This window comes from Erpetoichthys calabaricus, chromosome 8 (genome assembly GCF_900747795.2).
Source record: "Erpetoichthys calabaricus chromosome 8, fErpCal1.3, whole genome shotgun sequence".
Classification (NCBI taxonomy): domain Eukaryota; kingdom Metazoa; phylum Chordata; class Cladistia; order Polypteriformes; family Polypteridae; genus Erpetoichthys; species Erpetoichthys calabaricus.
In genome coordinates this window covers 23,185,005-23,210,545 of record NC_041401.2, presented here as the reverse complement: position 1 = coordinate 23,210,545, position 25,541 = coordinate 23,185,005, and the positions used below count along the sequence as shown (strand labels likewise).

Here is a 25,541-nt window from a genome sequence, read left to right as displayed (position 1 = left end):
CAGGCTTGGGCAGATTTCCAGCAGATAAAATTTTATGTAAGCAATTGTAAAGTATTACATGCAGGAAATGAAAATGTTAGATCAGAATACTATGGAAAAATAAAAATAAGTATGCTTGACTATATACTTTTAAGATGAGCACTGATTAATAATGATAATGATGAGCAATAGAAGTAATGATTAAGACTGGAGAATGACACTGGAGATATGAGAAATGTAATTATGTCATTATACTGTATATATATATGTACTTTTTATACTTATTACATATATTTTCATACTTATGTATATAATTTTATATGATAGCTTTGATGCATCTTTTGAGCACTTAATTTTACACACCTGAGCACTTGAACACTTGAGCACTTAAGCATTTGTTATATTTTTTTAACTGGCAGCACTAGAGTGAACTATTATCCCAGAGGTCTGGGTGGAGGATTAGCAATAAGGGGTCAAAAGGATAGGAGACAAAGGAGGGAAAAGGCCAAAAGGCATTGTTCATTAGTATAATAAATAATGGGCATAGGTGGGCATTAACTAATGAAAGTGGGCCTGTCTAAAGGGTGATCAAACAATAGTTGCAAAATGAAATTAGGTGTTGTCCATTAGCATAAGCAGAATAAGTATCTAAATATCTCATCTATGTTAAGTTTTGTATAAAGAGATGTCTCCATGCCCTGGAACAGCAGCTTTTCTTGCAAACACAGCACGGCTCTATTATCTTTTAATAAAGTCTAAGCCTGAACCAGAAGAACTGGTTTGGGATTTTATTCTGCAACAATACACAATACTCTAATGAGAAGAACCTGTGAGTCATTGTGGACTCGTCTCTCTCTACATCCATGTAGAGCTAATAGAATGCTATGGTATAGCGGGTCCACTGTTTAGATGAAAAGGCCAGTTGTAAATAAATAATCGACGCATTCAGAGCTTGTAGAGGGGGCATGGTAGTGTGGCAGGAGCAGTTCTCGGATTCCACGTGATGCAAGAGTTCCTCACTTACTGTAAGTGCACAGGTGGGGAATCGTCCGTTTCCGTAATTGATACCGACAGCTGCTAATCGCCACACCTGTGCCACGTCCCCATAATAAATAGGAGAAGCACGAGTGCGGAGGGAAGAATGATAATCGAAAGAATGCAGGTTAGAGGAGGTGAAAGAAGATGCTGGAAGCAAAGGAGTCGGTTAGTGCGTACGTGAGAGCGAGTGAGCAGGCTCGCTGATCGGAGAAAGCAGCTGGGAAGTGAGCCCTAGCGGGGTGTTTGGCCAATACCCGGGGGAACAGCACGAAGTGGTCACTCCTGCTGAGCACTTTGGAGGAGCTGGAGTGACCAAAAGGTGGATGGCTCACCGCATAAGGTAGCGGGGATCAGGAGGCTTGGGAGGTGGAAGCCCCAGGGTGAGCACCCTGGCCGCTGGGGATCCCAAGTCTGTCTGGAGAGCCCTACGGAGCCAGGGACTGCAAGGCTACAGACTGGAATGAGAAGGTCAGCTGCAAGTAGGGCAACTCCCCAGGTGAATGGGAGACGCAGGGGAGCCACAAGTAGAAGAAGGCACCGGGTTTTGTTTTAAAGGACTGCTTCCAGCCATTGTTTTAAACCTTGTTTTAACTGGATTTGTTTATTGGATTTTAACCTACACATTCTTCACTGTTTTAGTGGATTATTTATTGACTTTTTGAAACACTGCACTATTTATTTTGAACACTGTTTTTGGTTTTGTTTTTAATAAAAGCACTTGCACCTTTTTTGCACCATCCCCTTGCTTCATTGTGTCCTCACTCTCCAGCTCATCCAGTTACATTACCAACAGTGTTGGGTTGAAGAGCTCCCAAAAGGGACATGGGAGCTTTGGAGTAGAACCCACATGCAAATGCAGGTTAAAATGTGACATGAGTCAGGAGTTTAAAATTATGAAAGGAATTAGATCAGTGGATTGAAGCTGTTACCTTACAATGAGTTAAAGAAGAACATAAGGACACAGTTGGAAATTTGATAATTGTAAATTTTACACAAATGTTCAAAAGTTTTTCTGACCAAAAACAGGAGACACAGCTGGAGGTGGCAGAGTTAAAGATGTTAAGATTTGCATTGGGTGTGATGAGGATGGATATGATTAGAAATGAGGATCATTAGAGGGTCAGCTCAAGTTGGGTGGTTGGGAGACAAAGTCAGAGAGGCGAGATTGCATTGGTTTGGACATGTGCAGAGGAGAGATGCTGAGTATATTGGGAGAAGGATGTTAAGAATAGAGCTGCCAGGAAAGAGGAAAAGAGGAAGGCCTAAGAGAAGGTTTATGGATGTGGTGAGAGAGGACATGCAGGTGAGGGGTGTAACAGAGCAAGATGCAGAGGACAGAAAGATATGGAAGAAGATGATCTGCTGTGGCAACACCTAACGGGAGCAGCTGAAAGAAGAAGGAGAAGAAGAAGAAGGTAGGGATGGAGCTGCCAGGGAAGAGGAAAAGAGGAAGGCCTAAGAGAAGGTTTATGGATGTGGTGAGAGAGGACATGCAGGTGACGGGTGTAACAGAGCAAAATGAGGAAGACAGGAAGATATGGAACAAGATGATCTGCTGTGGCAACCCCTAACAGGAGCAGCCGAAAGAAGAAGAAGTTTTTCTACATGCAGAGAACCATAGACACATGGAGAAAGTTACCAATTAGTGCAGTACAGAGCAGGACTTCATGGACCTTCAAAACTTATCTTGGAGTAATTGATTGACTAGGACTGGAGAGCTTTGTTTGGCTGAATTGTCTGTTCTCATCAAAACTGTCTAATTTGTTTTGAGTACGTTTTCAACTTACAAATAAAGTTAAAAAACAGAAACATGTCACTTTGTAGCTTAAATTGGATAGCCATCATGAAGTCACCTACCAATCTGCACATCACGTGCCTAACTTTGGCCCAGATAACCTCACTTGGTCAGGTAGTCAAATAATAATGTTAGAACTTACAGTATATTTCATCCCAGGCATGTGCGAAAGGGTCAGTGATAGCAACACTGTACGTGATTTGCAGGGGACGGAATTGTCACTAGATTGGACCATGCAAGTCCTTAATTTAGTTTTAGTTGTTAGAGTTAATGCGCGGAGTTTGCATGTTCTCCCCGTGTCTGTGTGGGTTTCCTCTTGGTGCTCCAGTTTCCTCCCACAGTCCAAAGACATGCAGGTTAGGTGCACTGGCGATCCTAAATTGTCCCTAGTGTGTGCTTGGTGTGTGGGGATGTGTGTGTGTGTGCCCTGAGGTGGGTTGGCGCCCTGCCCATGATTTATTCCTGCTTTGCGCTCTGTGTTGGCTGGGATTGGCTCCAGCAGACCCCCGTGACCCTGTGTTAGGATATAGCAGGTTGGACGATGAATGACTGACAAGACTGTTAGAGTTATTGTCATGTGTACAGAAAACAGAAAAATCCTATTTATGCATTTTTATTTCCCAAAGCCTCTAGAGGGCAGTAGATTATAACTCTGCACACAATTCTCGATTATGATTTAAAGAACCAAATAGAATCGAATCTCTCAGGGGCATGTAAACTTGCAGTTGCGGGGTGGGTGGTGATTAGGCTAAGAGGGTGAGAGAAGAAAGAAGGCCATAGAAGTGGAGAAGGTTCTCAGATGAGTATGTGTTAGTAGTCAAATGCTGCCGTTTTTTAGGGAGACTTTAGGTGCCTGTTATTTCACCCAATATTTGTAGTTTTCTTAATCCTTATTGTACATTTCCTTTCCTTTTTTGTTATTAAACTACTTATGTATTTTGTGTTTGGTTTTGGTGCCTGCTCAGAAGCACCCTCTACAGTCCACACATGAAAATATTAAGTACAGCCAGGGATTAGTCAAGTACCCTTACCTGAACACATAGCTGAAGTGAAGTCCTTCCTGACTCACTAGAAAGCCTCCATACCGGTAAGATGCCGAGTTTGCCATGAACACCACACTCTGGGCAAAACCAAAGCACAGTCCATAAATGTTGGCTTTTTTAATGGCTGATTTGTAAGGATCCTTGAGGAGAGCTTCATACATTTCCACAAACTTCTTCTCCTTCCCTAGGCCAGCAATTGTCCTGATGTTCGTTAACGCTTCACCAGAAATCTAAGAGTTAAGTGAATGATAAATTATAAGTTAATAAGTTATTATAGTTACTGGTAATTTGTTAAGGCTTTGAAGCTATGACTTTAATTTCAAGACAATTTAAAATGGTGGTGTAACAGTCAGCTCTGACAGCTCACAGCTCTAGAAGAATGGACAGGAACCTCTGCCTGGTCACGCTCTCTGTTTGTCTTGTTGTCTCTGAGTTCATGGATATCCTGCTTTTTCTGGATACTTCCAAATCCTCCCACATCCCAGCACTTGTGCATTAGACTAACTGACCTATTGAGAATGGCCCTCTAGAACTGAGTAGTGGGGCAAGCATTGTGGACCCTATGAATGACTGGCTACCCACCCATAGTTGTCTGTTGTTTGACTGGGCTCTGATACCCCAGAACCCTATGTTTGGAATAAATGAAAGAAGAGAGAAAATGGATGGATGTTTTACAAAATTTATTCCCATACCAATTTGGATTTCATGTAATTTAATTTGGTGAGGGTCATTACAGATGAATGTGGACAGAATTGGTGAAACATTTGGTGAACAAAATTTTATTTAAAAAAATATAAAATATTACACATAGATAATTAAGATTTTAGTATAAACACAGGTTTGAAACTTGAAAGTACCCTTCATGAGAAGGTCCTATGAGATGTAGTAGATTCGAAACGATCTGTATCAAGAAAGAGGTGTTTTACCTGCCCAGCAGACTCCATTGCCTTCTTATCCTCCTTGGCAAATCCAGTCATCATTTTTGCTTGCAAGCCTCCAGATAAAGCCAAAAAAGGTAAAAAGCACATAATGACTAAACTCAGTTTCCAGCTGAAGTAAAACGATATAATAATGGCAACTCCGATATTGGTCAGTGAGTTCACAATCATTCCGATCTGAGATCCCGTAGCCTGAAAGAGAGAAACCAAAAGAAACAATGAGCAAAGCTGAAGGTTCCAAGATATTAAATCAAAGTTGTAGAGTTGTAGAAGATATGAAGGATGTCAATTCACACATTAAGGGAACACAGTCTCTGCCTTTCTTATATACAGTAGTTCTGTGTTATGAGACAAGTCCAACCTGTCAATGATGTGAACCACAAAGTATTTGTAGGAGTGGACCACCTCTACATCCACTGCCTCAGTAGTGACCGGACATAGAAGCTTGTTGGTGTGGTGAAAGTCAAAAATCAGTTCCTTGGTTTTACTGACGTTAAGATGCTGGCAATTCTGTTTGCACGAAAAGCAAAATTCTCAATTTGACTTCTATTCCCTTTCTCATCTCCTTTATCAATACACCCCACAAGTGCAGAATCATCTGAGAATTTCTGCAAGTGACCTGACCTGGTGTTATATTTATAGTCTGAGATGTACAAATTAAAGAGAAAAGGAGACGGGCCTGTTCCTTATGGTGCCACAGTTTTGCTCACATCCATATCAGATACACATTCCTTGAGTCTCACAAACTGCAGTCTGCAAGACGGGACATTATCCAGCACACCAAAGGCTCCTCCACCTGCATATCTCTGAGTTTACCTCTTAACAGACATGGCTGGATGGTATCGAAAGCACTGGAGAAATGAATAACATAATTCTCGCCTTGTGGATCAGATAGATGATAATTGCATCTGCCACTTCAATCTTTGTCTGATAGGCAAACTGCAATGGGTCCAGGTGGTCTTCCACAAGAGAACTCATAGAGTCCAGGACCAGTCTCTCAAAGGTCTTCATGTTGTGGTCTGTAGTCATTAGGTGAAGAGGTGCCCGCCTTCTTTGTAACAGGAACAATGTAGAATGTTTTCCACAGCAGTGGCACTTTCTGAAGCCTTGGGGACAAACTAAACAGGTGACAGAGGACACTATATGCCTTAAGAACTCGAGGACTGACTCCATCTGGTCACACAGCTTTTCCTGTGTGTAGCATCCTCAGTTGCCTCCTTGTCAGTGGCCATTCCAGTTGATGAGGTTAGAGCTGTTGATGTAGTAGGGTTGGCATGGGGAGACTGGTCATTGGAAGAAGGTGGCAGTGAGAAGGAAGATCTATTAAAAAATTGGTCCAGGGCATTAGCTCTGTCCACATCCCCTTCTGGCAACTGAGCCCTGGGTTGCTTGAGTCCGGTAATGACTGACAAAATTGTCACCATAACTGGCAAAGTGACTGTCATCTTACCAAACACAACACATGTCTGATGGATCAACATGTCTACCCAGGATATATCATCACTATAAATAAATATCTTTATTTAAATACTGTAACAAATGGCAGCCAGACACACATAAAATTATTGCACAAAAACACTTCCAGACAGAAAATAAATACTGTTTCTCTTGTGTCAATGGCACAAATATTGCTAGAAGCAAAATGCCATTTATTTTGTGAATTTCTTGTAAAGCAAAACACTGGATTTCACTGCAAATTCAGCTTCATGTGAACTGTTTTATTCACCTCTAACATGTATATTTTATATAACTTATGAGGTGAGGTTTGGAGTGTTAAGTGTGTTTACCTTATTCTCTAGAGCCTCTGATGTAAAAGGCACTATAAAAGTCTGTGTGGAAATTATTAAAGATAAATTATTAAACTAGACCTGGTGCACTAAGATCAATGAGAAAAGGGAAACCGGTAGCTAAAATGTTAGGCTGTAGGCTGACAGTTCTGATAGACTCTAACTGCGGACCTCCAGAGCTCCACTCCATTGAGGAGGTTGTTGCTTTATATGATACATCAGTGATAACAAACACCACTATGGGTACGATTAGGGTTGGGGAAGGGTTATCTGACTCAAGTCAATTAAACCATGTGACAAATGCCTGCAATCCCATTGGCTGTCCAGCAGAGCTACTAAATCACAGAGCTGCAGAGATCTGCAGCTGGCCCACCTCACCAGTGAAGTCCCTACCAATGACTCACTGCAGGACCTCACACAAACCACTTCACCTGCCTGTGATCCTGGTGCAGAGTTATGAGTTTTGCATTTATTACCTGCAACTCGCTGTGTATGGATAACCATGGCAGCTGCTTACTTATTGACTGCATCTCTCTTGTTGGCCATTAGCACTAAAACATAAGTAATATGATGTTTCTAATTTGTTACTAACCCTCACCTATTCTGTTTCTCTTCTCGGTACTCAAATGTGGCACTTGGTGCCACTGCCCACCTGTCAAGTTGTTTTGCCTGCCTATGGAAAAGTCATCCCTGATGGAGGATCACAGGAATCATTGGATTGGCTGGTCCAGCACTGACTCAGCTGTGGCATGGCCAATTGGGGGAGGCAGCTTGATGGCCGAGGTCTGCAGGACTCTGAACAAATCCAAATCATATTATGTGATGTCATCTACTGTTGAATTCTGCTCTGTACTTGTAATATTTCTATTACACTATTATATTGTATTGAGGATTACTTGTGTTCTGTTCTGTGTATTGTATTGTATTGACTCCCATTTCATTTTGACACCCACTGCATGCCCAACCTACCTAGAAAGGGGTCTCTCTTTGAACTGCCTTTCCCAAGATTTCTTCCATTTTTTTTCCATCCATCCATCCATCCATCCTCTTCTGCTTATCCGAAGTCGGGCCGCGGGGGCAGCAGCTTGAGCAGAGATGCCCAGACTTCCCTCTCCCCGGCCACTTCTTCTAGCTCTTCTGGGAGAATCCCGAGGCCTTCCCAGGCCAGCCGAGAGACATAGTCCCTCCAGCGTGTCCTGGGTCTTCCCCGGGGCCTCCTCCCGGTTGGATGTGCCCGGAACACCTCACCAGGGAGGCGTCCAGGAGGCATCCTGATCAGATGCCCGAGCCACCTCATCTGACTCCTCTCGATGCGGAGGAGCAGCGGCTCTACTCTGAGCTCCTCCTGGGTGACTGAGCTTCTCACCCTATCTTTAAGGGAGAGCCCAGACACCCTGCGGAGGAAACTCATTTCAGCCTCTTGTATTCGCGATCTTGTTCTTTCGGTCACTACCCATAGCTCATGACCATAGGTGAGGGTAGGAACATAGATCGACTGGTAAATTGAGAGCTTTGCCTTACGGCTCAGCTCCTTTTTCACCACGACAGACCGATGCAGAACCCGCATTACTGCGGACGCCGCACCGATCCGCCTGTCGATCTCACGCTCCATTCTTCCCTCACTCGTGAACAAGACCCCGAGATACTTGAACTCCTCCACTTGGGGCAGGATCTCGCTCCCAACCCTGAGAGGGCACTCCACCCTTTTCCGGCTGAGGACCATGGTTTCGGATTTGGAGGTGCTGATTCCCATCCCAGCCGCTTCACACTTGGCTTCGAACCGATCCAGAGAGAGCTGAAGATCACGGCCTGATGAAGCAAACAGGACAACATCATCTGCAAAAAGCAGTGACCCAATCCTGAGTCCACCAAGCCGGACCCCCTCAACACCCTGGCTGCGCCTAGAAATTTATGAACAGAATCGGTGACAAAGGGCAGCCCTGGCGGAGTCCAACTCTGCTAATGGTGTAGAGCTGGTCCACTGTTCCGCGACCAGGACGAAAACCACACTGTTCCTCCTGAATCCGAGGTTCGACTATCCGACGGACCCTCCTCTCCAGGACCCCCGAATAGACTTTTCCAGGGAGGCTGAGGAGTGTGATCCTCATTTTTTTTCCCTACAAGGGTATTTTTTTAATGTTTTTTCTTGTGTTCTTAGAGAGTCAAGGCTGGGGTCTGGGGGGCTGTCAAAAGGCAGGGCCTGTTAAAGCCCATTGTGGCACTTCTTGATTTTGGGCTACACAAAAATAAATTGTTTTGTATTGTGTAAAAGTCACAGATACACAGTACATGAGAGCAGTTAAAATGTCTAGGAGTGAAAATAAGCCATTGCCTTATTTATACTAAGGTGCTTCTATTATTAATAATCCAACTTCTTAATAAATTAACAAGGAAATAATACCAAGCCTTACATTATTTTTAAGACATGACCAATGATTCCACTTCTTACCCCTTGAACCTGAGATGCATCAGTAGCCAGTCTTGTTGTTAAAGCCCCAGGACTGTTTTTGTGGTCATCAAACCAACCCGTTTCCTGTCCCAGCATGGCCTGGAAGCCAAGCTTCCGGAGTCGTCTAGTCAACAATTCACCAGATTTGGAAAACGTGTAACCCTGTGACAAAGAGTGAGGCAAATATTAGTTGAATAAAACTAACAGTGCTGTTGAACACAGAGAACATCTGAATGTTTGTATCCAAAGGTACAGGGTGGCACAGGGAAATGGGAAATTTTCAATTGATCTTCAATGCACGAATAAACACATTACAAAATACATTTAATGATGAAATGTATTGTACAGGATATGCAATTAATGATGGTAATCAATATTCATTTCATGTTTTGAAGAAAACATCATGAAGGTGATGTCCATTTCTCCATACACATTCTGACAGCCTGTTGTGGAAATTCTGCATTGCTCGATGTAACATGTGAAGAGGAATGTCAGCGATTTCCTCTTCAGTCCTCCTTTTTAGTTCAGCAATGGTTGCAGGACGTGTGCAGTACACTTAGCTTTTAAGATGTCCCCACAGAAAAAAATCACAAACAGTGAGATCTGTGGGTCTCAGAGGCCATGGAATGTCACCATTGCGTGAACAATCATCGATTAACTGCTGTTGACTGTCTGGCAGTATGCAAAGTGGCTCCACCCGGGGACTTCTTTTTTTTAAGAATGAACCCGTTTCTGTCCTGCGGTGGGTTGGCACCCTGCCCAGGATTGTTTCCTGCCTTGTGCCCTGTGTTGGCTGGGATTGGCTCCAGCAGACCCCCGTGACCCTGTGTTCGGATTCAGCGGGTTGGCAAATGGATGGATGGATGAACCCGTTTCTTTGAAATTTCGCACCCATGTTGTCATCGCATGAACTGACGGGACCTGATCCTAACTGGTGATGACCCTGAAATTCCCTTTGCACAGCAGTCACATTGTCGCCATTCTTATAAAAGGCTTTCACAGTGAACGCTCGTTATTCAGTACTCCACTGCTCCATTATAACTAATGGCAAGGGGTCCTAATCGAGGTCACATTGGTCTCAAACAACTTCCGGTGCCCCAGGGTTGGCAACACCTAATTCCAAAATTTCCTGTTTCCCTGTGCCACCATGTATTAAGAAAGTTGAGCATTGGGAAACAATTGGCTGTCAGTCAACTGAATGAGAAGAAGCAACTCGATTGACAGTTTTTGTGTCTCCTTGTGACTTTAACTTGGACTCTTAATATTTGCTAAAAACACATCAATCGTCAAATTCTCCAGGATCTAATTCCTCTTATGGATATATATTGTATGGACAGACACGAACCATATGGCCTAAGATTTTTTGGACATTTGACCATCACACCTATAAGATCTTGTTGAACATCCCAAAGATCACAGAAATTAATTTGGAGTCCATCCCACCTCCAAGCCATCACTATAACAGCCTCCATTCTTCTTTCTACAAGATGTGTATCTGTGGGAATTTATGCCCATTTAGCCAAAAGAGCATTTGTGAGTTCAGGTCCTGGTGTTGGGCAACAAGACTTGACTCGCAATCGGCATTCAAATTCATCGCAAAGGTGTTCAGTAGGTCAAGATTCTGTGCAGGCCGTTCGAGTTCCTCTGTGTCTTCATGAACCTGGCTTGGTGCAAAAACAGTAAAATGGCCTTCAACAAACCATTTCCATGAAGTTGGAAGTGTACAATTGTCTCAAATGTTAGTGTATGATGTAGCATCAACAGTACACTTCAAAGGAATGAAAGGGCCTCATCCAACCCCTAAAAAACAGCTCAAGATCTTCATCTCTTTTACATGGTATGCCCTTCAGCCCGCGGTAGCCTCTCTCTGTGAGTCTGCATGGTGTACCACTTCATGGCTGAGTTGTTGTTGCTCCTTGATGGTTTTAAACCTACAATAATTTAGTTCACTTTCAGAAATAGTTTTTTCACTTTGACGTTAAAGGGTCTTTTTTTGTTGAATCGGGACAAAAAATTCAAGTTAAATCCACTGTTCCTCAGTATTGTATAACAATACAAGGTTTTGAACCCTTTTTAATTGACACCATTTTTGATCACAAAGAAAAGGAAAACACCACAATTTACTATATCTATAGATATCTGTAAACTTGTCACTACAAAGATCCAGACTACAGTAAATGTTCTGGAATAAAGTGATATGGACAACTACGACAAAGACAAACCTCTCTGAAAGAGATGGCAAAGGACAGGTGCAAAAAAAAACCAGTGCTGAAATGACACGACAATTTCTATCACCTACAGTGCAGGTAGGGTCCCTCACACACCTGTATACATTGATAAAAGTATTTAAATATTGGTGCGATGACTCCAGAAGTTATCAGTTTTGTACTCTACAAGAAAATGCCTGCAGACTCAATGTCCATTGGTTCATTATGGAGCAGAACATAATGCCAGTACAACCAATGAGCTTCTCAGCAGGGAAAAGGAAGGAAAAAGATTTAAGATAAGTGACTTAAACTATCGATTTAAATCAAACTTTTGATGTATTTGACTTCCTGAAAGAAAACCAAAGTTAGAATCTCTCCAGCAGTTCCACACAAAAAGAAAATGAAAGCTTTTAAAATAGCAATATTCTAATAGTTGTGATAGATGGCACACATGGGCTGGCATCCTGGCAGGTTAAGGGCCACCGTTCAACCCTAATGGAAGGACGAGGGGAGATAATGAATGGTGAATCTTTTCTCCCCCAGATATGCTAATTGGCGTCCTCCTTTGGCTTTGGCACCCTTTCAGATACCCACAGGGCATGCTGGGAATTGGAGTCCCAAAGTACAACCCTGTTGGGTTCCATGGGTACCACCAGGGGTTTACAATTCTGACTTTGTGGGACTTCTGCCTGACCTGGAATTGCTTCCAATGGACCATGTCCTGGCACCGGAAGTACTCCTAGGTTTGTGATAAAGGGTGCCTCTCCGCTTCACCTTGTTGAGTCAGAGTCGAGGGGCAGCAGGCGACACTCATCAGGAGGACAGAAGGAGGAAGGGAACCTGTGCTTATACTTGTGTATTTTGGCTGGTACTTAAATTGAAAAGTGTTGGTAACAATAAAAACCTTTTATCTTTGTCCTACTCTTCCACACAACTGTCTTTGCTTCTGATCCACAGATGGCTACTTCCTTAGATGTGACCACATGCAGTAGTCCATGGAATGATGTGCTAGTGTGCACTCAACTTGTTTCAGAGAATTGTTCTGATTGATAAAGGTTTTCTGATATGGATCAGCTTCCAGCTCTATTACATGGACCACCGTGGAGAATGACCACTATGTCATGGAACATCAGAGGATAATCAGTTTGATGCAGAGCACTGGTGCACATACTTATGTTGAACCAATTTAATGTCACTTTTTAATTTAGCACACCTGACTTTGGAATGTGGGAGGAAATTGGAATACTTGAAGAAATCCCATTTAGAAATGGGGAAAGTTGTAGCTGAAGCTAGCATTCTGGAGCTGGAAAGCTGGAATACTCAACAGACTGCTTTATCAATAAAAAAAATGGAAATTACAAAATTATCAAACATTTATCTAAACATTTGCTAAACTAGATTTAAGTAGTACAACGTCCCAGGGATTATGGAGCCTTTGTGCCATCACAGTAGGAGCCAATTCACCATGGGTTATTTAGAACTGAATGAGAAATGAAACTAGAACTCCATGTGAATATGGAAAAAAGCATGAACTAAACTCATGAGGACTGGCCCAGGTGTTTAAAAGCAGTGAGATGGCCATGCCGACTGTAAATAAAAAACATTTTAATATTCAGAACTCCATTTACAAAACTGTCCAAATTATACCTGCAACATCTGCGTGAAGAATGATATCACTCCGATGAAAACAAACAGCACGCAGACACCATCAATATCTCTTTTCTGTTCTTCTTTACTGGGCAGTGAAAAAGTCTGAAAAGAAATTGACCTTTATGATCCAAAGTTTACCACAACTGGACAAAAAAAAAATACAAAAGTCATTTGTGCCCACATGCTTTCTGAAACAAACCACCAGAACAGGGAATCCGTAAGAGCCCCATTCAGTCTCACAAACCTACGTCTCTCGTAACATTGAACAAATGAGACAAAAGTTATTACAAAAGAATTTGTAAAAATTAGAGGAAAATGAATCTTGAACAATCCAGATGCTCAGTCTGCCATCCTTCAACTGGATGAAGAAGATTAATCAACTGAACCGAGCTGGTGGCTACACTGGCCCTGTGCTGAGGTTTCTGTAGATATCAAGATTCACATATCACTTTATTAAAGTGGGAGTTTTCCCATTTGTGATTCCAAACCTTTGTGCTCTCTCTGCCTGTTCTTTTATAACACCACAGGTCCAAATATTCTTATTCATATAGTGGGATGTCCTTCAAAGATCTAACTTAAATTGACTTTAGTCATATATTTTGAATAGGGACAGAATTTGTTAGAAATGTCGGTGGCTACTATCTATTGAGAACTAAAAGATCTTGTGATGGACGGCTGGGACACCCATAGAATGGAAGGACCGAGGGAGACTGTGTGCTCAGGACATTGCTCTCTAGATGGCAGTAGGGAATCCATTCCTGGATGGGTTTATCCATTCCCAGGAATTCGGGAATCCCACATGTCATTCCCGGGAATCCCGGGCTCCTGGGAATGACACAGTGCACGGGCATCTCACATGTGAACGGTTTTAGAACGAGCGACACTTATTTTTAATAAAACTACTGCAATATGTTGACACCAATAAAAGACTAACCTTAACTACAAGCAGTTCATGCTGTCATATAAGTACATGTATCTAGTTAGTTGCGGTAATAAGAGTGTAGAAAGCACAACGTGTCGAGTGTGCGGTCGTCCAGGCAAGAGCGCACCTTCGTGCAGAGTACGCCAGCCACTAAGAAAGCACGCTCTGCCTCGACTGAAGTGGGCAGCACAGTCATCAGATACTGATACACTTGTTCTAAACAATGCCCGCGCTCGCCGTTGCTCTGAAACACCGCCATTTCAGCTTTTACTGATGCATCCAGTTTCTTGTCATCATTCTGTGATGGTTTCTTGGCACAGATAATGCGGATGCAACAGACTGACACATTACAATTTCAAGTTGCTGTTCAAAGCTGTTGTCCGATGAAGTGCAAGCTGCAGCAATGGCACCACCTTAATTATTTAACTATAACTCGGTTATTTCTTGATCGGTTTTTACACTTTTACATACTATATATGCGAGCTTGGCCGTTCCCGTTCAGCTGGGAATTCCAGCAGTTTCATTCCTGGGAATGCAGGAATGGGAAATGTCCGGGAATCTGGGAATGGATTCCCCAGATGGCAGCTCCCCTGGGGTTGCAGCGGCATCTTGGAATCCCAGAGGGCATCCTGGGAGATGGAGTTCTTTGGCTAAACCCTGTCGGGTTCCATGGGTGCCTCCAGGAGGTGCTACTGGGATTGGAAAGCCTTAATTTGTCAGGCTCCCACCTCGCCCGGAAGTGCTTCTGGACCACAATTACAGGACACCAGAAGTACTCCTGGGTGATGCATCAAAGGAGCTGACTGTCTCAACTCCTGGAGCCAGAGTCGGGAGGAAGGAGATGAAGCTTGCGTGAGGAGCAGTAGAGGAAGTAACAGAGAGAGAGAGAAGAAGAAAAGACAAAGTATTGTTGTGTGCTTTGCTATATTTGTGTTGGTGGTGGGAAACACTTACTGGAAGAGTTTCCTATGGAAAAAGAAAAAGAATAAAAACTCTTCTTTGCTGTGACTTGTCTGTGTTGGGTGTTTGGGGAGCTGCAGTGCCCCCTGGTGGCCGCAGTCTATAATATGGTGTGACACAAGAACTGTACTTCGTCTGCTGGTCTGGGTTTGCACTTTCTGTCCAGTATGATGACACATTGCAATGCTCTCCATCCTTGTGGACTCACTTCCTTGCAATGGAAATCAATGACAGGAAGTCACACTGAGTGGTTCTGAAATACGGACAGTAATGGCCTCTAAAAATTATTCAGGATCCTGAATAAGATACTGAGACAACTTGCATGGTTTTAAATGGTCAGATTTTAAAATCTGTGTTGCTATGGCTATTGTTGAAAACAAGAATAAAACTTTTCTTGATTTTGGCATAACATGTCAAGATATCACACAGTAATTTGTGGTATTATGTTTTTATTTATGTTTTTTTTAGATTTTTGATTATTGGTTTACACTAGAATTTAGTTTTTTTGCAAATTGAAATCTATCTATCTATCTATCTATCTATCTATCTATCTATCTATCTATCTATCTATCTATCTATCTATCTATCTATCTATCTATCTATCTATCTATCTATCTATCTATCTATCTATCTATCTATCTATCTATCTATCTATGTGATTGGCCTTATCTGAAGAAAGTTTAAAGTAATTTGTTTGAAATCCCTAATGCAAGGCTGGACATTTCCAAGGTGAGTGAGAGGTCTGTAATTCTGACTGATGAACGTACAAACTGTTTCATGAGCTTGAGAAATGCATCAACACAACGACAAAACGTCTTTAACAGAAAAACATGTGTAGACACAATGGGTGTTTGTACAAACACGATGGGAAATGCTAATGTTTGTGGAGAAATGTGGTACTTACTTCACAACTGCACTAAGAGTTAGAAGAAGGACGCTTCTGATGTGTGAATTGTGTCAATCAAAGTGAATGAGAAAAACTGTAATGACACTGAGCGGTACTCATCGTAAGGGCAGACCTGTTTACTTGCAACATAATTTCAGACTGGCTTAAATGAAAGAGCCATAGATTGAAAGACCATCCATTCATGCTTCTTCCGTTCATCCTAAATCAAACAACCTCTAACAAATTAAAATAAACAACAATGAACAACAGCTTGAAATTACAGCACAATATTAATTAAATTAGGATTTTGTAAGTTTAAACGTATTGTCATTTATGGGATCAACAGTACACAGTAATGGGGATTGTGGAAGAGAGGTGAAAAAGAGAGTGCAGGCAGGGTGGAATGGACAGAGAAGAGTTTCAGAAGTGATTAGTGACAGACGGGCATCAGCAAGAGTGAAAGGGAAGGTCTACAGGACAGTAGTGAGACCAGCTATGTTATATGGGCTGGAGACGGTGGCACTGACCAGAAAGCAGGAGACAGAGCTGGAGGTAGCAGAGTTAAAGATGCTAAGATTTGCATTGGGTGTGATGAGGATGGACAGGATTAGAAATGAGGACATTAGAGGGTCAGCTGAAGTTGGACGGTTGGGAGACAAAGTCAGAGAGGTGAGATTGTGTTGGTTTGGACATGTGCAGAGGAGAGATGCTCAGTATATTGGGAGACAGATGCTAAGGATAGACCTGTCAAGGAAGAGGAAAAGAGGAAGGCCTAAGAGAAGGTTTATGGATGTGGTGAGAGAGGACATGCAGGTGATGGGTGTGACAGAACAAGATGCAGAGGACAGAAAGATATGGAAGAAGATGATCTGCTGTGGCAACCCCTAACAGGAGCAGCTGAAAGAAGAAGAAAGAAGTCATTTGTACTTGGTAAAATGAAATTTGCATATGCATTTCTTATACGGACTATTTAGAATTGTAGCAACAATAATATGTTGACAAAATCATATGGAAAGATAAGATAACAAATGGATTTCATTATTTTGTAATTATTATTATGTCACCAGTAAAATTAAAGAATTTCCATTCGAACACTAAGGTGAAAAATCAGGATCATAGGTATAAATGATTACAATATGGTAGCAACCCTCAAAAAACAAAACAGCAACATGAGAGAATGCAATTAATTTTTAAATTTGATAAAGATAAGGCCGAATGAAATATAAACATTATACATTTCTTTAATGTTGATTTAGTTTAAATATATACTTTTTATTTAAAGCCCAAGAAAACCCAGTGTAAGAAACGGCTGGTAGTTCAACCCGGCTGGGACGCCCCTGAGATGGAAGGATGGGGGAAGGCAGCTACTTGTGGACTCTGCCTCCCCCAAAACACTAGATGGCAGCTCCCCTGGAGTGTAGTGGTGCCCCAGATTACCACAGAGCATCCTGAGACTTTGAGTTTGGTTTCTAACCTCTGTTGGGTGCCACCAGGGGGTGCTGTGGAAGGACTGGGGGAGTCATGCTCTCCTTATAGCTCGGAAGTACGAGGAAGTCACGAGGACGGAAGCCCCAAAGTACTTCTGGGCAGATTAAAGAAGGTTAATTCTCCATCTGACCCGGAAGTGCTGGCAAGTCACGTGGACGGAAGAGCAGAAGCACTTGCAGGTCAAGAACTATATAAAGGACTACTGAAGACCCAGCAAGTGAGTTGGATGGAGGTGGCAAAGCTTGCTGGGAGGTGTGGAGGAAGAGAAAAAGAGAAGAATTGTTTATTATTGAGCTTGTGATTTACTTGCCTGTGTTATTGCGGCTATGGTGCTTAGGGAGCACTGTTTAAAGAAGAAAATAATTAATAAGGATCTTCTTGGTACTTTTACCCTGTGTCCTGCGTGTCTGTCTGTTGGGTTTAAGGGGCAACTGTGACACCTAGCGTCCACACCAGAAAAAATTAAATAGAGCTGCTGACCAAAACAGTTGGTGCTGTATATGCAAAGCATACGTGTCATTGTTATAAATGACGTAACGAATGGATGTTTTATCAAGATGATTTGCCACTGCTTACCGCAAGAATCTGGCTGAAGAGAAGGGCGTACAGTGGGTTTACGCCGCCATTGATAGCCGCGGCGATACTGCCAAGCAGCATGTAAGGCCACTCAGGTGAGTTGTATTTTAAAATCCTGCTCACAGGAGCAGGCTCTACAGCATCCTCTTCCTCACCATCAATTACAGCGCTCTGTTAAAACCAAACACCACACATTAAGAAGACATGCAAAGCCGTTAAGCCACCACAGTTCCACAGCTCTTCTCAAGCAAACCTTGCTTCGGATGTCGTCTGGTTCACTGAAGGCCTGCAGGGCTATATCCCCAGTTACCGACGTGGAGACTTCAGGAAAGATATTGGACAGGTGAGATTTTGATCGCTGACGTAGGGAAGCTCTGGTGAAGAAAACAACATAAATTTGAATTAATGTGGTAATTAGGATTGTCTGGTCATTGATGGGAACCACAAAAATACAATCATCAGGTGTGTATCAAACATTAATGGCGACAGGCCGAGTAGATCTGTTCAGACTGTCATTCCAGCTCTTCCTAGGGAATTCCCAAAGCCAGCAAATAATGTGTCCTGGGTGTGCTGCAGTCTCCGCCCAGTGGGACGTGCCCAGAGCAGCTTTAGCTAGAGCCGTCCAGGTGGGATCCTTACAACATGCCCAAACTCAAATGGCTCCTCTCGATTCTGAGGGGGGCATTTCCGATTCACTGAGCTCCTCACCCTGTCATGGAGTATCAGCCCAGCCACCCTGCATGAAAACTTAATTTCCGCATCTTGTACTCACGATCTCACGATTCCTTCAGTCATTACATACATCTCTTGAGCATAGGTGAGCACAGATTTTTGAAAAATCTGATTTGAAAGTTAGTAAAGCTGAATCTCTTCTGATAAACTTATGCTGGAAGTCTAAATTTCCTCCTGCAGCAGAACCTTGTTTTCCCCATGCTTAAGCAATGATGCACCGCTCTTCACAGAGCCTAATTTCGCTATCTTAGGCTAATTCTCTTTGATTCTTTGACAGAATCATTAAGCTCACCGATAGTTGCTTGGTTTGACTTGGTAGAGGCAGTACAAGGTGAACTATGGGGCTGAACTCCCATTTTATAGTGCTTTACCCAATCTCTGACTCTGCTAGTGCCCAATCAGGCATCTCCATATTCATATCAAAGCTGTGATCAATTTTCATTCAGGCGGCAGATACAATTACTAGCTACAATACCAAGCATTTCAAAACTTTCAGGCATTTTCTTGCAATTCCAACATGCTCCTTACTTTTGTAATAACAAGAACTCATCTATTATTTTTTTCCCTATATAAAGAACCAAACATTATAACTTACTCATACTCACTTCCTTTGGATGGAGCGTGAGATCGACAGGTGGATTGGTGCGGCGTCCGCAGTGATGCGGGCTCTGCATCGGTCTGTCATGGTGAAAAAGGAGCTGAGCCATAAGGCAAAGCTCTCAATTTACCAGTCGATCTATGTTCCTACCCTCACCTATGGTCATGAGCTATGGGTAGTGACCGAAAGAACGAGATTGCGAATATAAGCGGCTGAAATGAGTTTTCTCCGCAGGGTGTCTGGGCTCTCCCTTAAAGATAGGGTGAGAAGCTCAGTCATCCAGGAGGGGCTCAGAGTAGAGCCGCTGCTCCTCCGCATCGAGAGGAGTCAGATGAGGTGGCTCGGGCATCTGATCAGGATGCCTCCTGGACGCCTCCCTGGTGAAGTGTTCCGGGCATGTGCAACCGGGAGGAGGCCCCGGGGAAGACCCAGGACACACTGGAGGGACTATGTCTCCCGGCTGGCCTGGGAACGCCTCAGGATTCTCCCGGAAGAGCTAGAAGAAGTGGCCGGGGAGAGGGAAGTCTGGACATCTCTGCTCAAGCTGCTGCCCCCGCGACCCGACCTCGGATAAGCGGAAGAGGATGGATGGATGGATGGATCATACTCACTTCCTTTATCAATCAAGATAAAAACACAACAAAAGGGTGAACCTACACTGTCCTATAGTTAAGGGTGTAACATCTTCTTCTTCTTCTTTCGGCTGCTCCCATTAGGGGTCGCTACAGCGGATCATCTTCTTCCATATCTTTCTGTCCTCTTCATCTTGTTCTGTCACACCCATCACCTGCATGTCCTCTCTCACCACATCCATAAACCTTCTCTTAGGCCTTCCTTTCTTTCCTCTTCCCTGGCAGCTCTATCCTTAACATCCTTCTCCCGATATACTCAGCATCTCTCCTCTGCACATGTCCAAACCAACGCAATCTCGCCTCTCTGACTTTGTCTCCCAACCGGCCAACTTGAGATGACCCTCTAATGTCCTCATTTCTAATCCTATCCATCCTCATCACACCCAATGCAAATCTTAGCATCTTTAACTCTGTCACCTCCAGCTCTGTCTCCTGCTTTCTGGTCAATGCCACCGTCTCCAACCGGGTATAAAATAAAAGGGTAAATCAAAAAATAAAGGTAATTTGAAAATTACGCTGAAACCGCAACAGATAGAAGCTGACATAACACAACATGTTCTCGATGACTTATGGGTAGTTTGAACACAGACAGCACAGCGTAGCACTCTGCTGTTAAAGTATGAACATGGACACACCGCTGTGGGGTTGCACCATTATTGAACAACACACCGTAGTGAGATTTTTTTTGGTGTAGGGAGTGAAACCTACTGGAGTTCACTGAAGGATGTTGGCTTGTGCAGAACACTAAGCTGTTTGGGCACCCATCTTGTGCAAACTTTATGGTACCCCAAGTTGTCATGCATAATGGCATGTACAGATCCTTAGCTGATATCTAAACGTGCAGCAGTGGCGCATAATGTAATCCATCGGTTTTCTCAGATGAAGGCATTCGCCATGTCGTTGTGGGCTTGATGTGCATGATGTTGATGGTCGACCAGCTTAATCTTTATGAGCTTAACTTGTTTTTCCAACTTTAATCCTTTCTATCCATTCAAAAACTGTTCGTCGAGTTGTGCTGTTTTCACTTTCATACCAAGCCATCATCCTTTGATGAACTTCAGCAGGTTTCACTCTCACTTCCCAAACCAATCTCACAATGGTATGCTGTTCAACAGTGGGACAATCCCAAAGTGGCACACCCACGTTCATTCAACCTTGGTTTCAACAGCAGTAACAGCAGAACGCTGCACTGTGTGTATTCAAACTACCCATAGGCCACCACAAACGTGTTATATTGTGTTAGCTTCTACCTGTTGTGGTTTCTGCATAGTTTTCAAATTGTCTTTACTTTACTATTTACTCCTGTTCAAGGAATACAAAAGGATTACTTGGACCACAAATGTAAATATGGCTATCCTCGGAGGCAGAGAACTCATTCCTAAAGGTATCAGACTCAGCCACACAATCAAGCAATGTGGTCGCATTAACAGATTTGGTGGATTCATTTGTACCTTTAGCATTTTTACAGCATGAATGTATAGATGGACCAGACTCACTAAATGGCCTTCTTGAGATATTCTTCATTTATTTACTTTTGACTTATATTCCACTCTCATTTAGAAAGAACTGAGATAAATCTTTACCTGTGGCTTCTCCATTTGTAGAATTTTTTATAACAAAATGTAGAAAGTCAGGCAGCACACCAGGGGCACTCTTATGTAATATGACAAAGTGCACTTTCTAGCAGCACAGCAAGAGGTGGTCACCTGTAACACCAAGCAGTGTCACTCCTTACAGCAAATGAGGTGTCACTCCCCTGTGATACCCTTAAGTGCGCCTCCTGGCAGCGCAACAGTTGTTACTTTCCTGTAATATCACTGTTCAAGTTCAAGAGTGCATGACCTGTCTGTTATGATATACAGTCATATGAAAAAGTTTGGGAACCCCTCTCAGTTCTTTGGATTTTTGTTTCTCAGTGGCTGAGCTTTCAAAGTAGCAACTTCCTTTTAATATATGGCATGCCTTATGGAAACAGTAGTATTTCAGCAGTGACATTAAGTTTATTGGATTAACAGAAAATATGCAATATGTAGCATAACAAAATTAGGCAGGTGCATAAATTTGGGCTCCCCAACAGAGATATGACATCAATACTTAGTTGAGCCTCCTTTTGTAAATCTAACAGCCTCTAGACACTGTCCTCCTATAGCCTTTGATGAATGTCTGGATTTTGGATGGAGGTATTTTTCACCATTCTTCATACAACCCCAATTCCAATGTGGATGATGAACCAAGCTTTTTAGGAACGTGTTTCAGGCATCAAATTCAAAATGAGTGAAGATTTGCAAAACAACAATAAAGTTTATCAGTTTGAACATTTGATATCATGTCTTCGTAGTGTATTCAATTGAATATAGGTTGAAAAGGATTTGCAAATCATTGTATTCTGTTTTTATTTACGTTTTACACAACGTCCCAACTTCATTGGAATTGGGGTTGTACAAAATCTCTCCAGTTCAGTTAAATGTGATGGCTGCCGAGCATGGACAGCGTGCTTCAAATCATCCCATAGATTTCTATGATATTCAAGTCAGGGGACTGTGACGGCTATTCCAGAACATTGTTCTTCTCCCTATGCTTGAATGCCTTTGTAGATTTCAAACTGTGTTTTGGGTCATTGTCTTGTTGGAATATCCAACCCCTGCGTAACTTCAACTTTGTGACTGATGCTTGAACATTATCCTGAAGAATTTGTTGATATTGGGTTGAATTCATCCGACCCTCGACTTTAACAAGTCCCTGAACTAGCCACACAGCCCCACAGTATGATGGAACCTCCACCAAATTTGACAGTAAATAGCAGGTGTTTTTCTTGGAATGCACTGTTCTTCTTCTGCCATGGAAAGCGCTTTTTGTTATGACCAAATAGCTCAATTTTTGTCTCATCAGTCCAAAGCACTTTGTTCCAAAATGAATTTGGCTTGTCTAAATGGGTATCCTTCAATAAGGGCGCGCACAAAAAGGCGAGCTTCAAAAGGGCGACCTCAATTTGGCGCGGCGAATAAAGGCGTTCGTAGATAATTTAGATAATAATAGATAGATAATAATAAAATATCTATGTGGCATTACACATAGTTGCATTTGCCTTTATTCGCTGCGCCGAATTGAGGATGCCCTTTTGAAGCTTGCCTTTATTTATGCGCGCCTTTATTCGCCGCACCCAATTGAGGTCGCCCTTTTGAAGCTCGCCTTTTTGTGCGCGCCCTTATTGAATAGAACCGTCTAAATGAGCATTTGTGTACAACAAGTGACTCTGTTTGAGGTGTGAGTGCAGAAAGGGCTTCTTTCTCATCACCCTGCCATACAGATGTTCTTTGTGCAAATTGAGCTGAATTGTAGAACGATGTACAGATACACCATCTGCAGCAAGATGTTCTTGCAGGTCTTTGGAGGTGATCTGTGGATTGTCTGTAACCATTCTCACAATCCTGCACATATGCCGCTCCTGTATATTTCTTAGCCTGCCAGACCTGCTGGGTTTAACAGCAACTGTGCCTGTGGCCTTCCATTTCCTGATTCCATTCCTTACAGTTGAAACTGACAGTTTAAACCTCTCAGATAGCTTTATGTAGCCTTCCCCTAAACCATGACACTGAACAATCTTTGTTTTCAGATCTTTTGAGAGTTGCTTTGAGGATCCCATGCTGTCACTCTTCAGAGGAGAGTCAAAGGGAAGCACAACTTTCAATTGACCACCTTAAATACCTTAATATCTCATGATTGGACACACCTGTCTACGATGTTCAAGTCTTAACGAGCTAATCCAACCAATTTGGTGTCACAAGTAATCAGCATTGAGCAGTGACAGGCATTCAAATCAGACAAATTACAAGGGGACCCACATTTTTGCACAGCCAGTTTTTCACATTTGATTTAATTTCATACAACTAAATACTGCTTCACTAAAAATCTTTGTTCGGAAAACACTGCAGTACTCAGATGTTCCTAGGAAATGAAAGACATACCACTGTTATCTTTTTTGTTGAAAGTAAAGTCAATTATTATGCAGGCTGAGAGGGGTTCCCAGTCTTTTTTATATGACTGTACCAGTTCACAAAAACTCAAGAACAGGCTTCACTTCACAATGTAGACCACAAGGCTCCAGATGAAGCCTGATAACAAAATCAGCCTAGCCCCAGACTCAAGAAGCAAGCTTTTTTGGCCTTCACAGATACAACAAAACAAAATAAAAGCTGTCACATTTGCCCGCCAAAGAGTCATCTTCCGGGTTCACCTGAAGTAAGTAGTCTGATGACAAAAGAGCGTGCTGTAGCTAGCAGTCTTGTCTCCTTCTTCTCTCACAGCCTGGAGATACTGCCCCTTGTGAGCACTTATTGCGAAGGAAGCTCCACTCCTTCCAGTCTGCACGCTATAAAAAGAGATCGCTCTCGAAAAGTGGAATTTCATTTCTATGTTGACCCTACTTCTGTGCTGATCTTGATTGATGTTCCAGAGAGAGGATTAGATTAGATTAAATTATTCATTTATAAAAGCACATTTAAAACAACAGAGGTTGCTGTACAAAGACGCATTAAAATAAACACAATACAAACAATCATGCAGAAGGAGATTAATAAAACAACCAATTATAACATCTACCACAGTCCCATTATACATAGAGAAAGACAGAAGAAAACATGTAGGTCTTGGGCCGACTGTTAAAAACTTGAAGGATGAAGACCTGATGTGAAAAGGCAAGTCATTTCAAACCCTAGGAGTAACAACTGAGAAAGCTCTGTCTCCCCTCAACTTCAGCCGAGATCATGGCACTATAATTCTTTTGGTGACACATAGGTGTGAAGGAGGTCACAGATAAATTTTGGAGCAGAGAGGACTATCATTGTGTTAAAAAGGTGAATAATTTTCATTTATTTTTTGCCTTTTTTGCTAAGTAAACCGAATTTTACCCAATTGGCACCCCAAGCATTCAACTTTGTTCTGCACCCTCATTTTGCCCCGCTACAAGGCAATGGGCTATGTTCATACTACTACATTTACATTTTAAAACACAAACATTAGTCTCAGTTTTTGCCTTTTGTCCACACTATTCTTGCATTTTTAATCCCAGAAAATGAATACTTTTGAAAATGCTCATCAGACCTGAATATTTCTGAAAATGCTGGCTTGGTGGAACATTTCTAAAGATCATTCATGGCAATGCCATTCATACTGTGTAATTTCAAGGAATGCAGTGCCATAATATGACACAAAATGACATACCATGCCATGCATGTTAACTCAAGAGAGGAAGACATGTGTGAAATAAAAAAGGCACCCTATTCCAGGTAGAACATACCTTAGACTTTCACAGTAACTCCCATGTCTTGAAAAGTTTCTGTCCTCAAGTTCCTCATCAGCAACTGGAAACAAACAGAAAAGCTTATTTTTCCGTAGTCAAAACTCTCACAAAGTGAACACTTAAATATTATTTAATCAGGAGAACAATTGCATTTACATAATCATTAAAATAGGAAATTAACAAGGTACAATATGTGTGTGGCTGTGTAACTTGGAAAAGAAGCTCACCTATCCAATCAGAGTGAGATGTGCTACAAACAGACACAAAGTAAAAGAATACTCTGTGGCGGAGACTGATGGTAAGGCTCATGTCCCCAGATGGCACCAAAGAATTTCAATGAGGGCACATTGGAGCTCTGGTCTATATGATAGGGTCAAAAAGAATGTTAGGGCTTTTCTTCTTCTTAGTTTATCCCCAATGTCCAGCACCCCATTACTGAATTGAACCTTGAGATTTTGCAGTTTATTTTTGCTCCTATCAAGCCATTTCAGAACTAAGTGTCTTGCAGTGGCAGATTTAGGGCCACACCCATATATTGGGAACTATAGTTTGTGTCGTCAAT

At 42.4% G+C, this 25,541-nt stretch overlaps 1 protein-coding gene across 1 annotated transcript in view; it reads right to left on the bottom strand.

The window, feature by feature from the left end:
* The window catches only part of LOC114655399 (bile salt export pump-like), a 108,038-nt gene that overhangs the window by 15,893 nt on the left and 66,604 nt on the right, over nt 1-25,541 (bottom strand). Inside the window, exons 18-24 of the mRNA XM_028806351.2 lie at nt 24,977-25,040; nt 17,972-18,092; nt 17,719-17,889; nt 12,884-12,988; nt 9,030-9,191; nt 4,782-4,985; nt 3,844-4,085 (exon numbers count right to left, since the gene is read on the bottom strand). Coding sequence (XP_028662184.2) covers nt 3,844-4,085; nt 4,782-4,985; nt 9,030-9,191; nt 12,884-12,988; nt 17,719-17,889; nt 17,972-18,092; nt 24,977-25,040 — 1,069 coding nt within the window. The remainder of the gene's footprint in view (nt 1-3,843; nt 4,086-4,781; nt 4,986-9,029; nt 9,192-12,883; nt 12,989-17,718; nt 17,890-17,971; nt 18,093-24,976; nt 25,041-25,541) is intronic.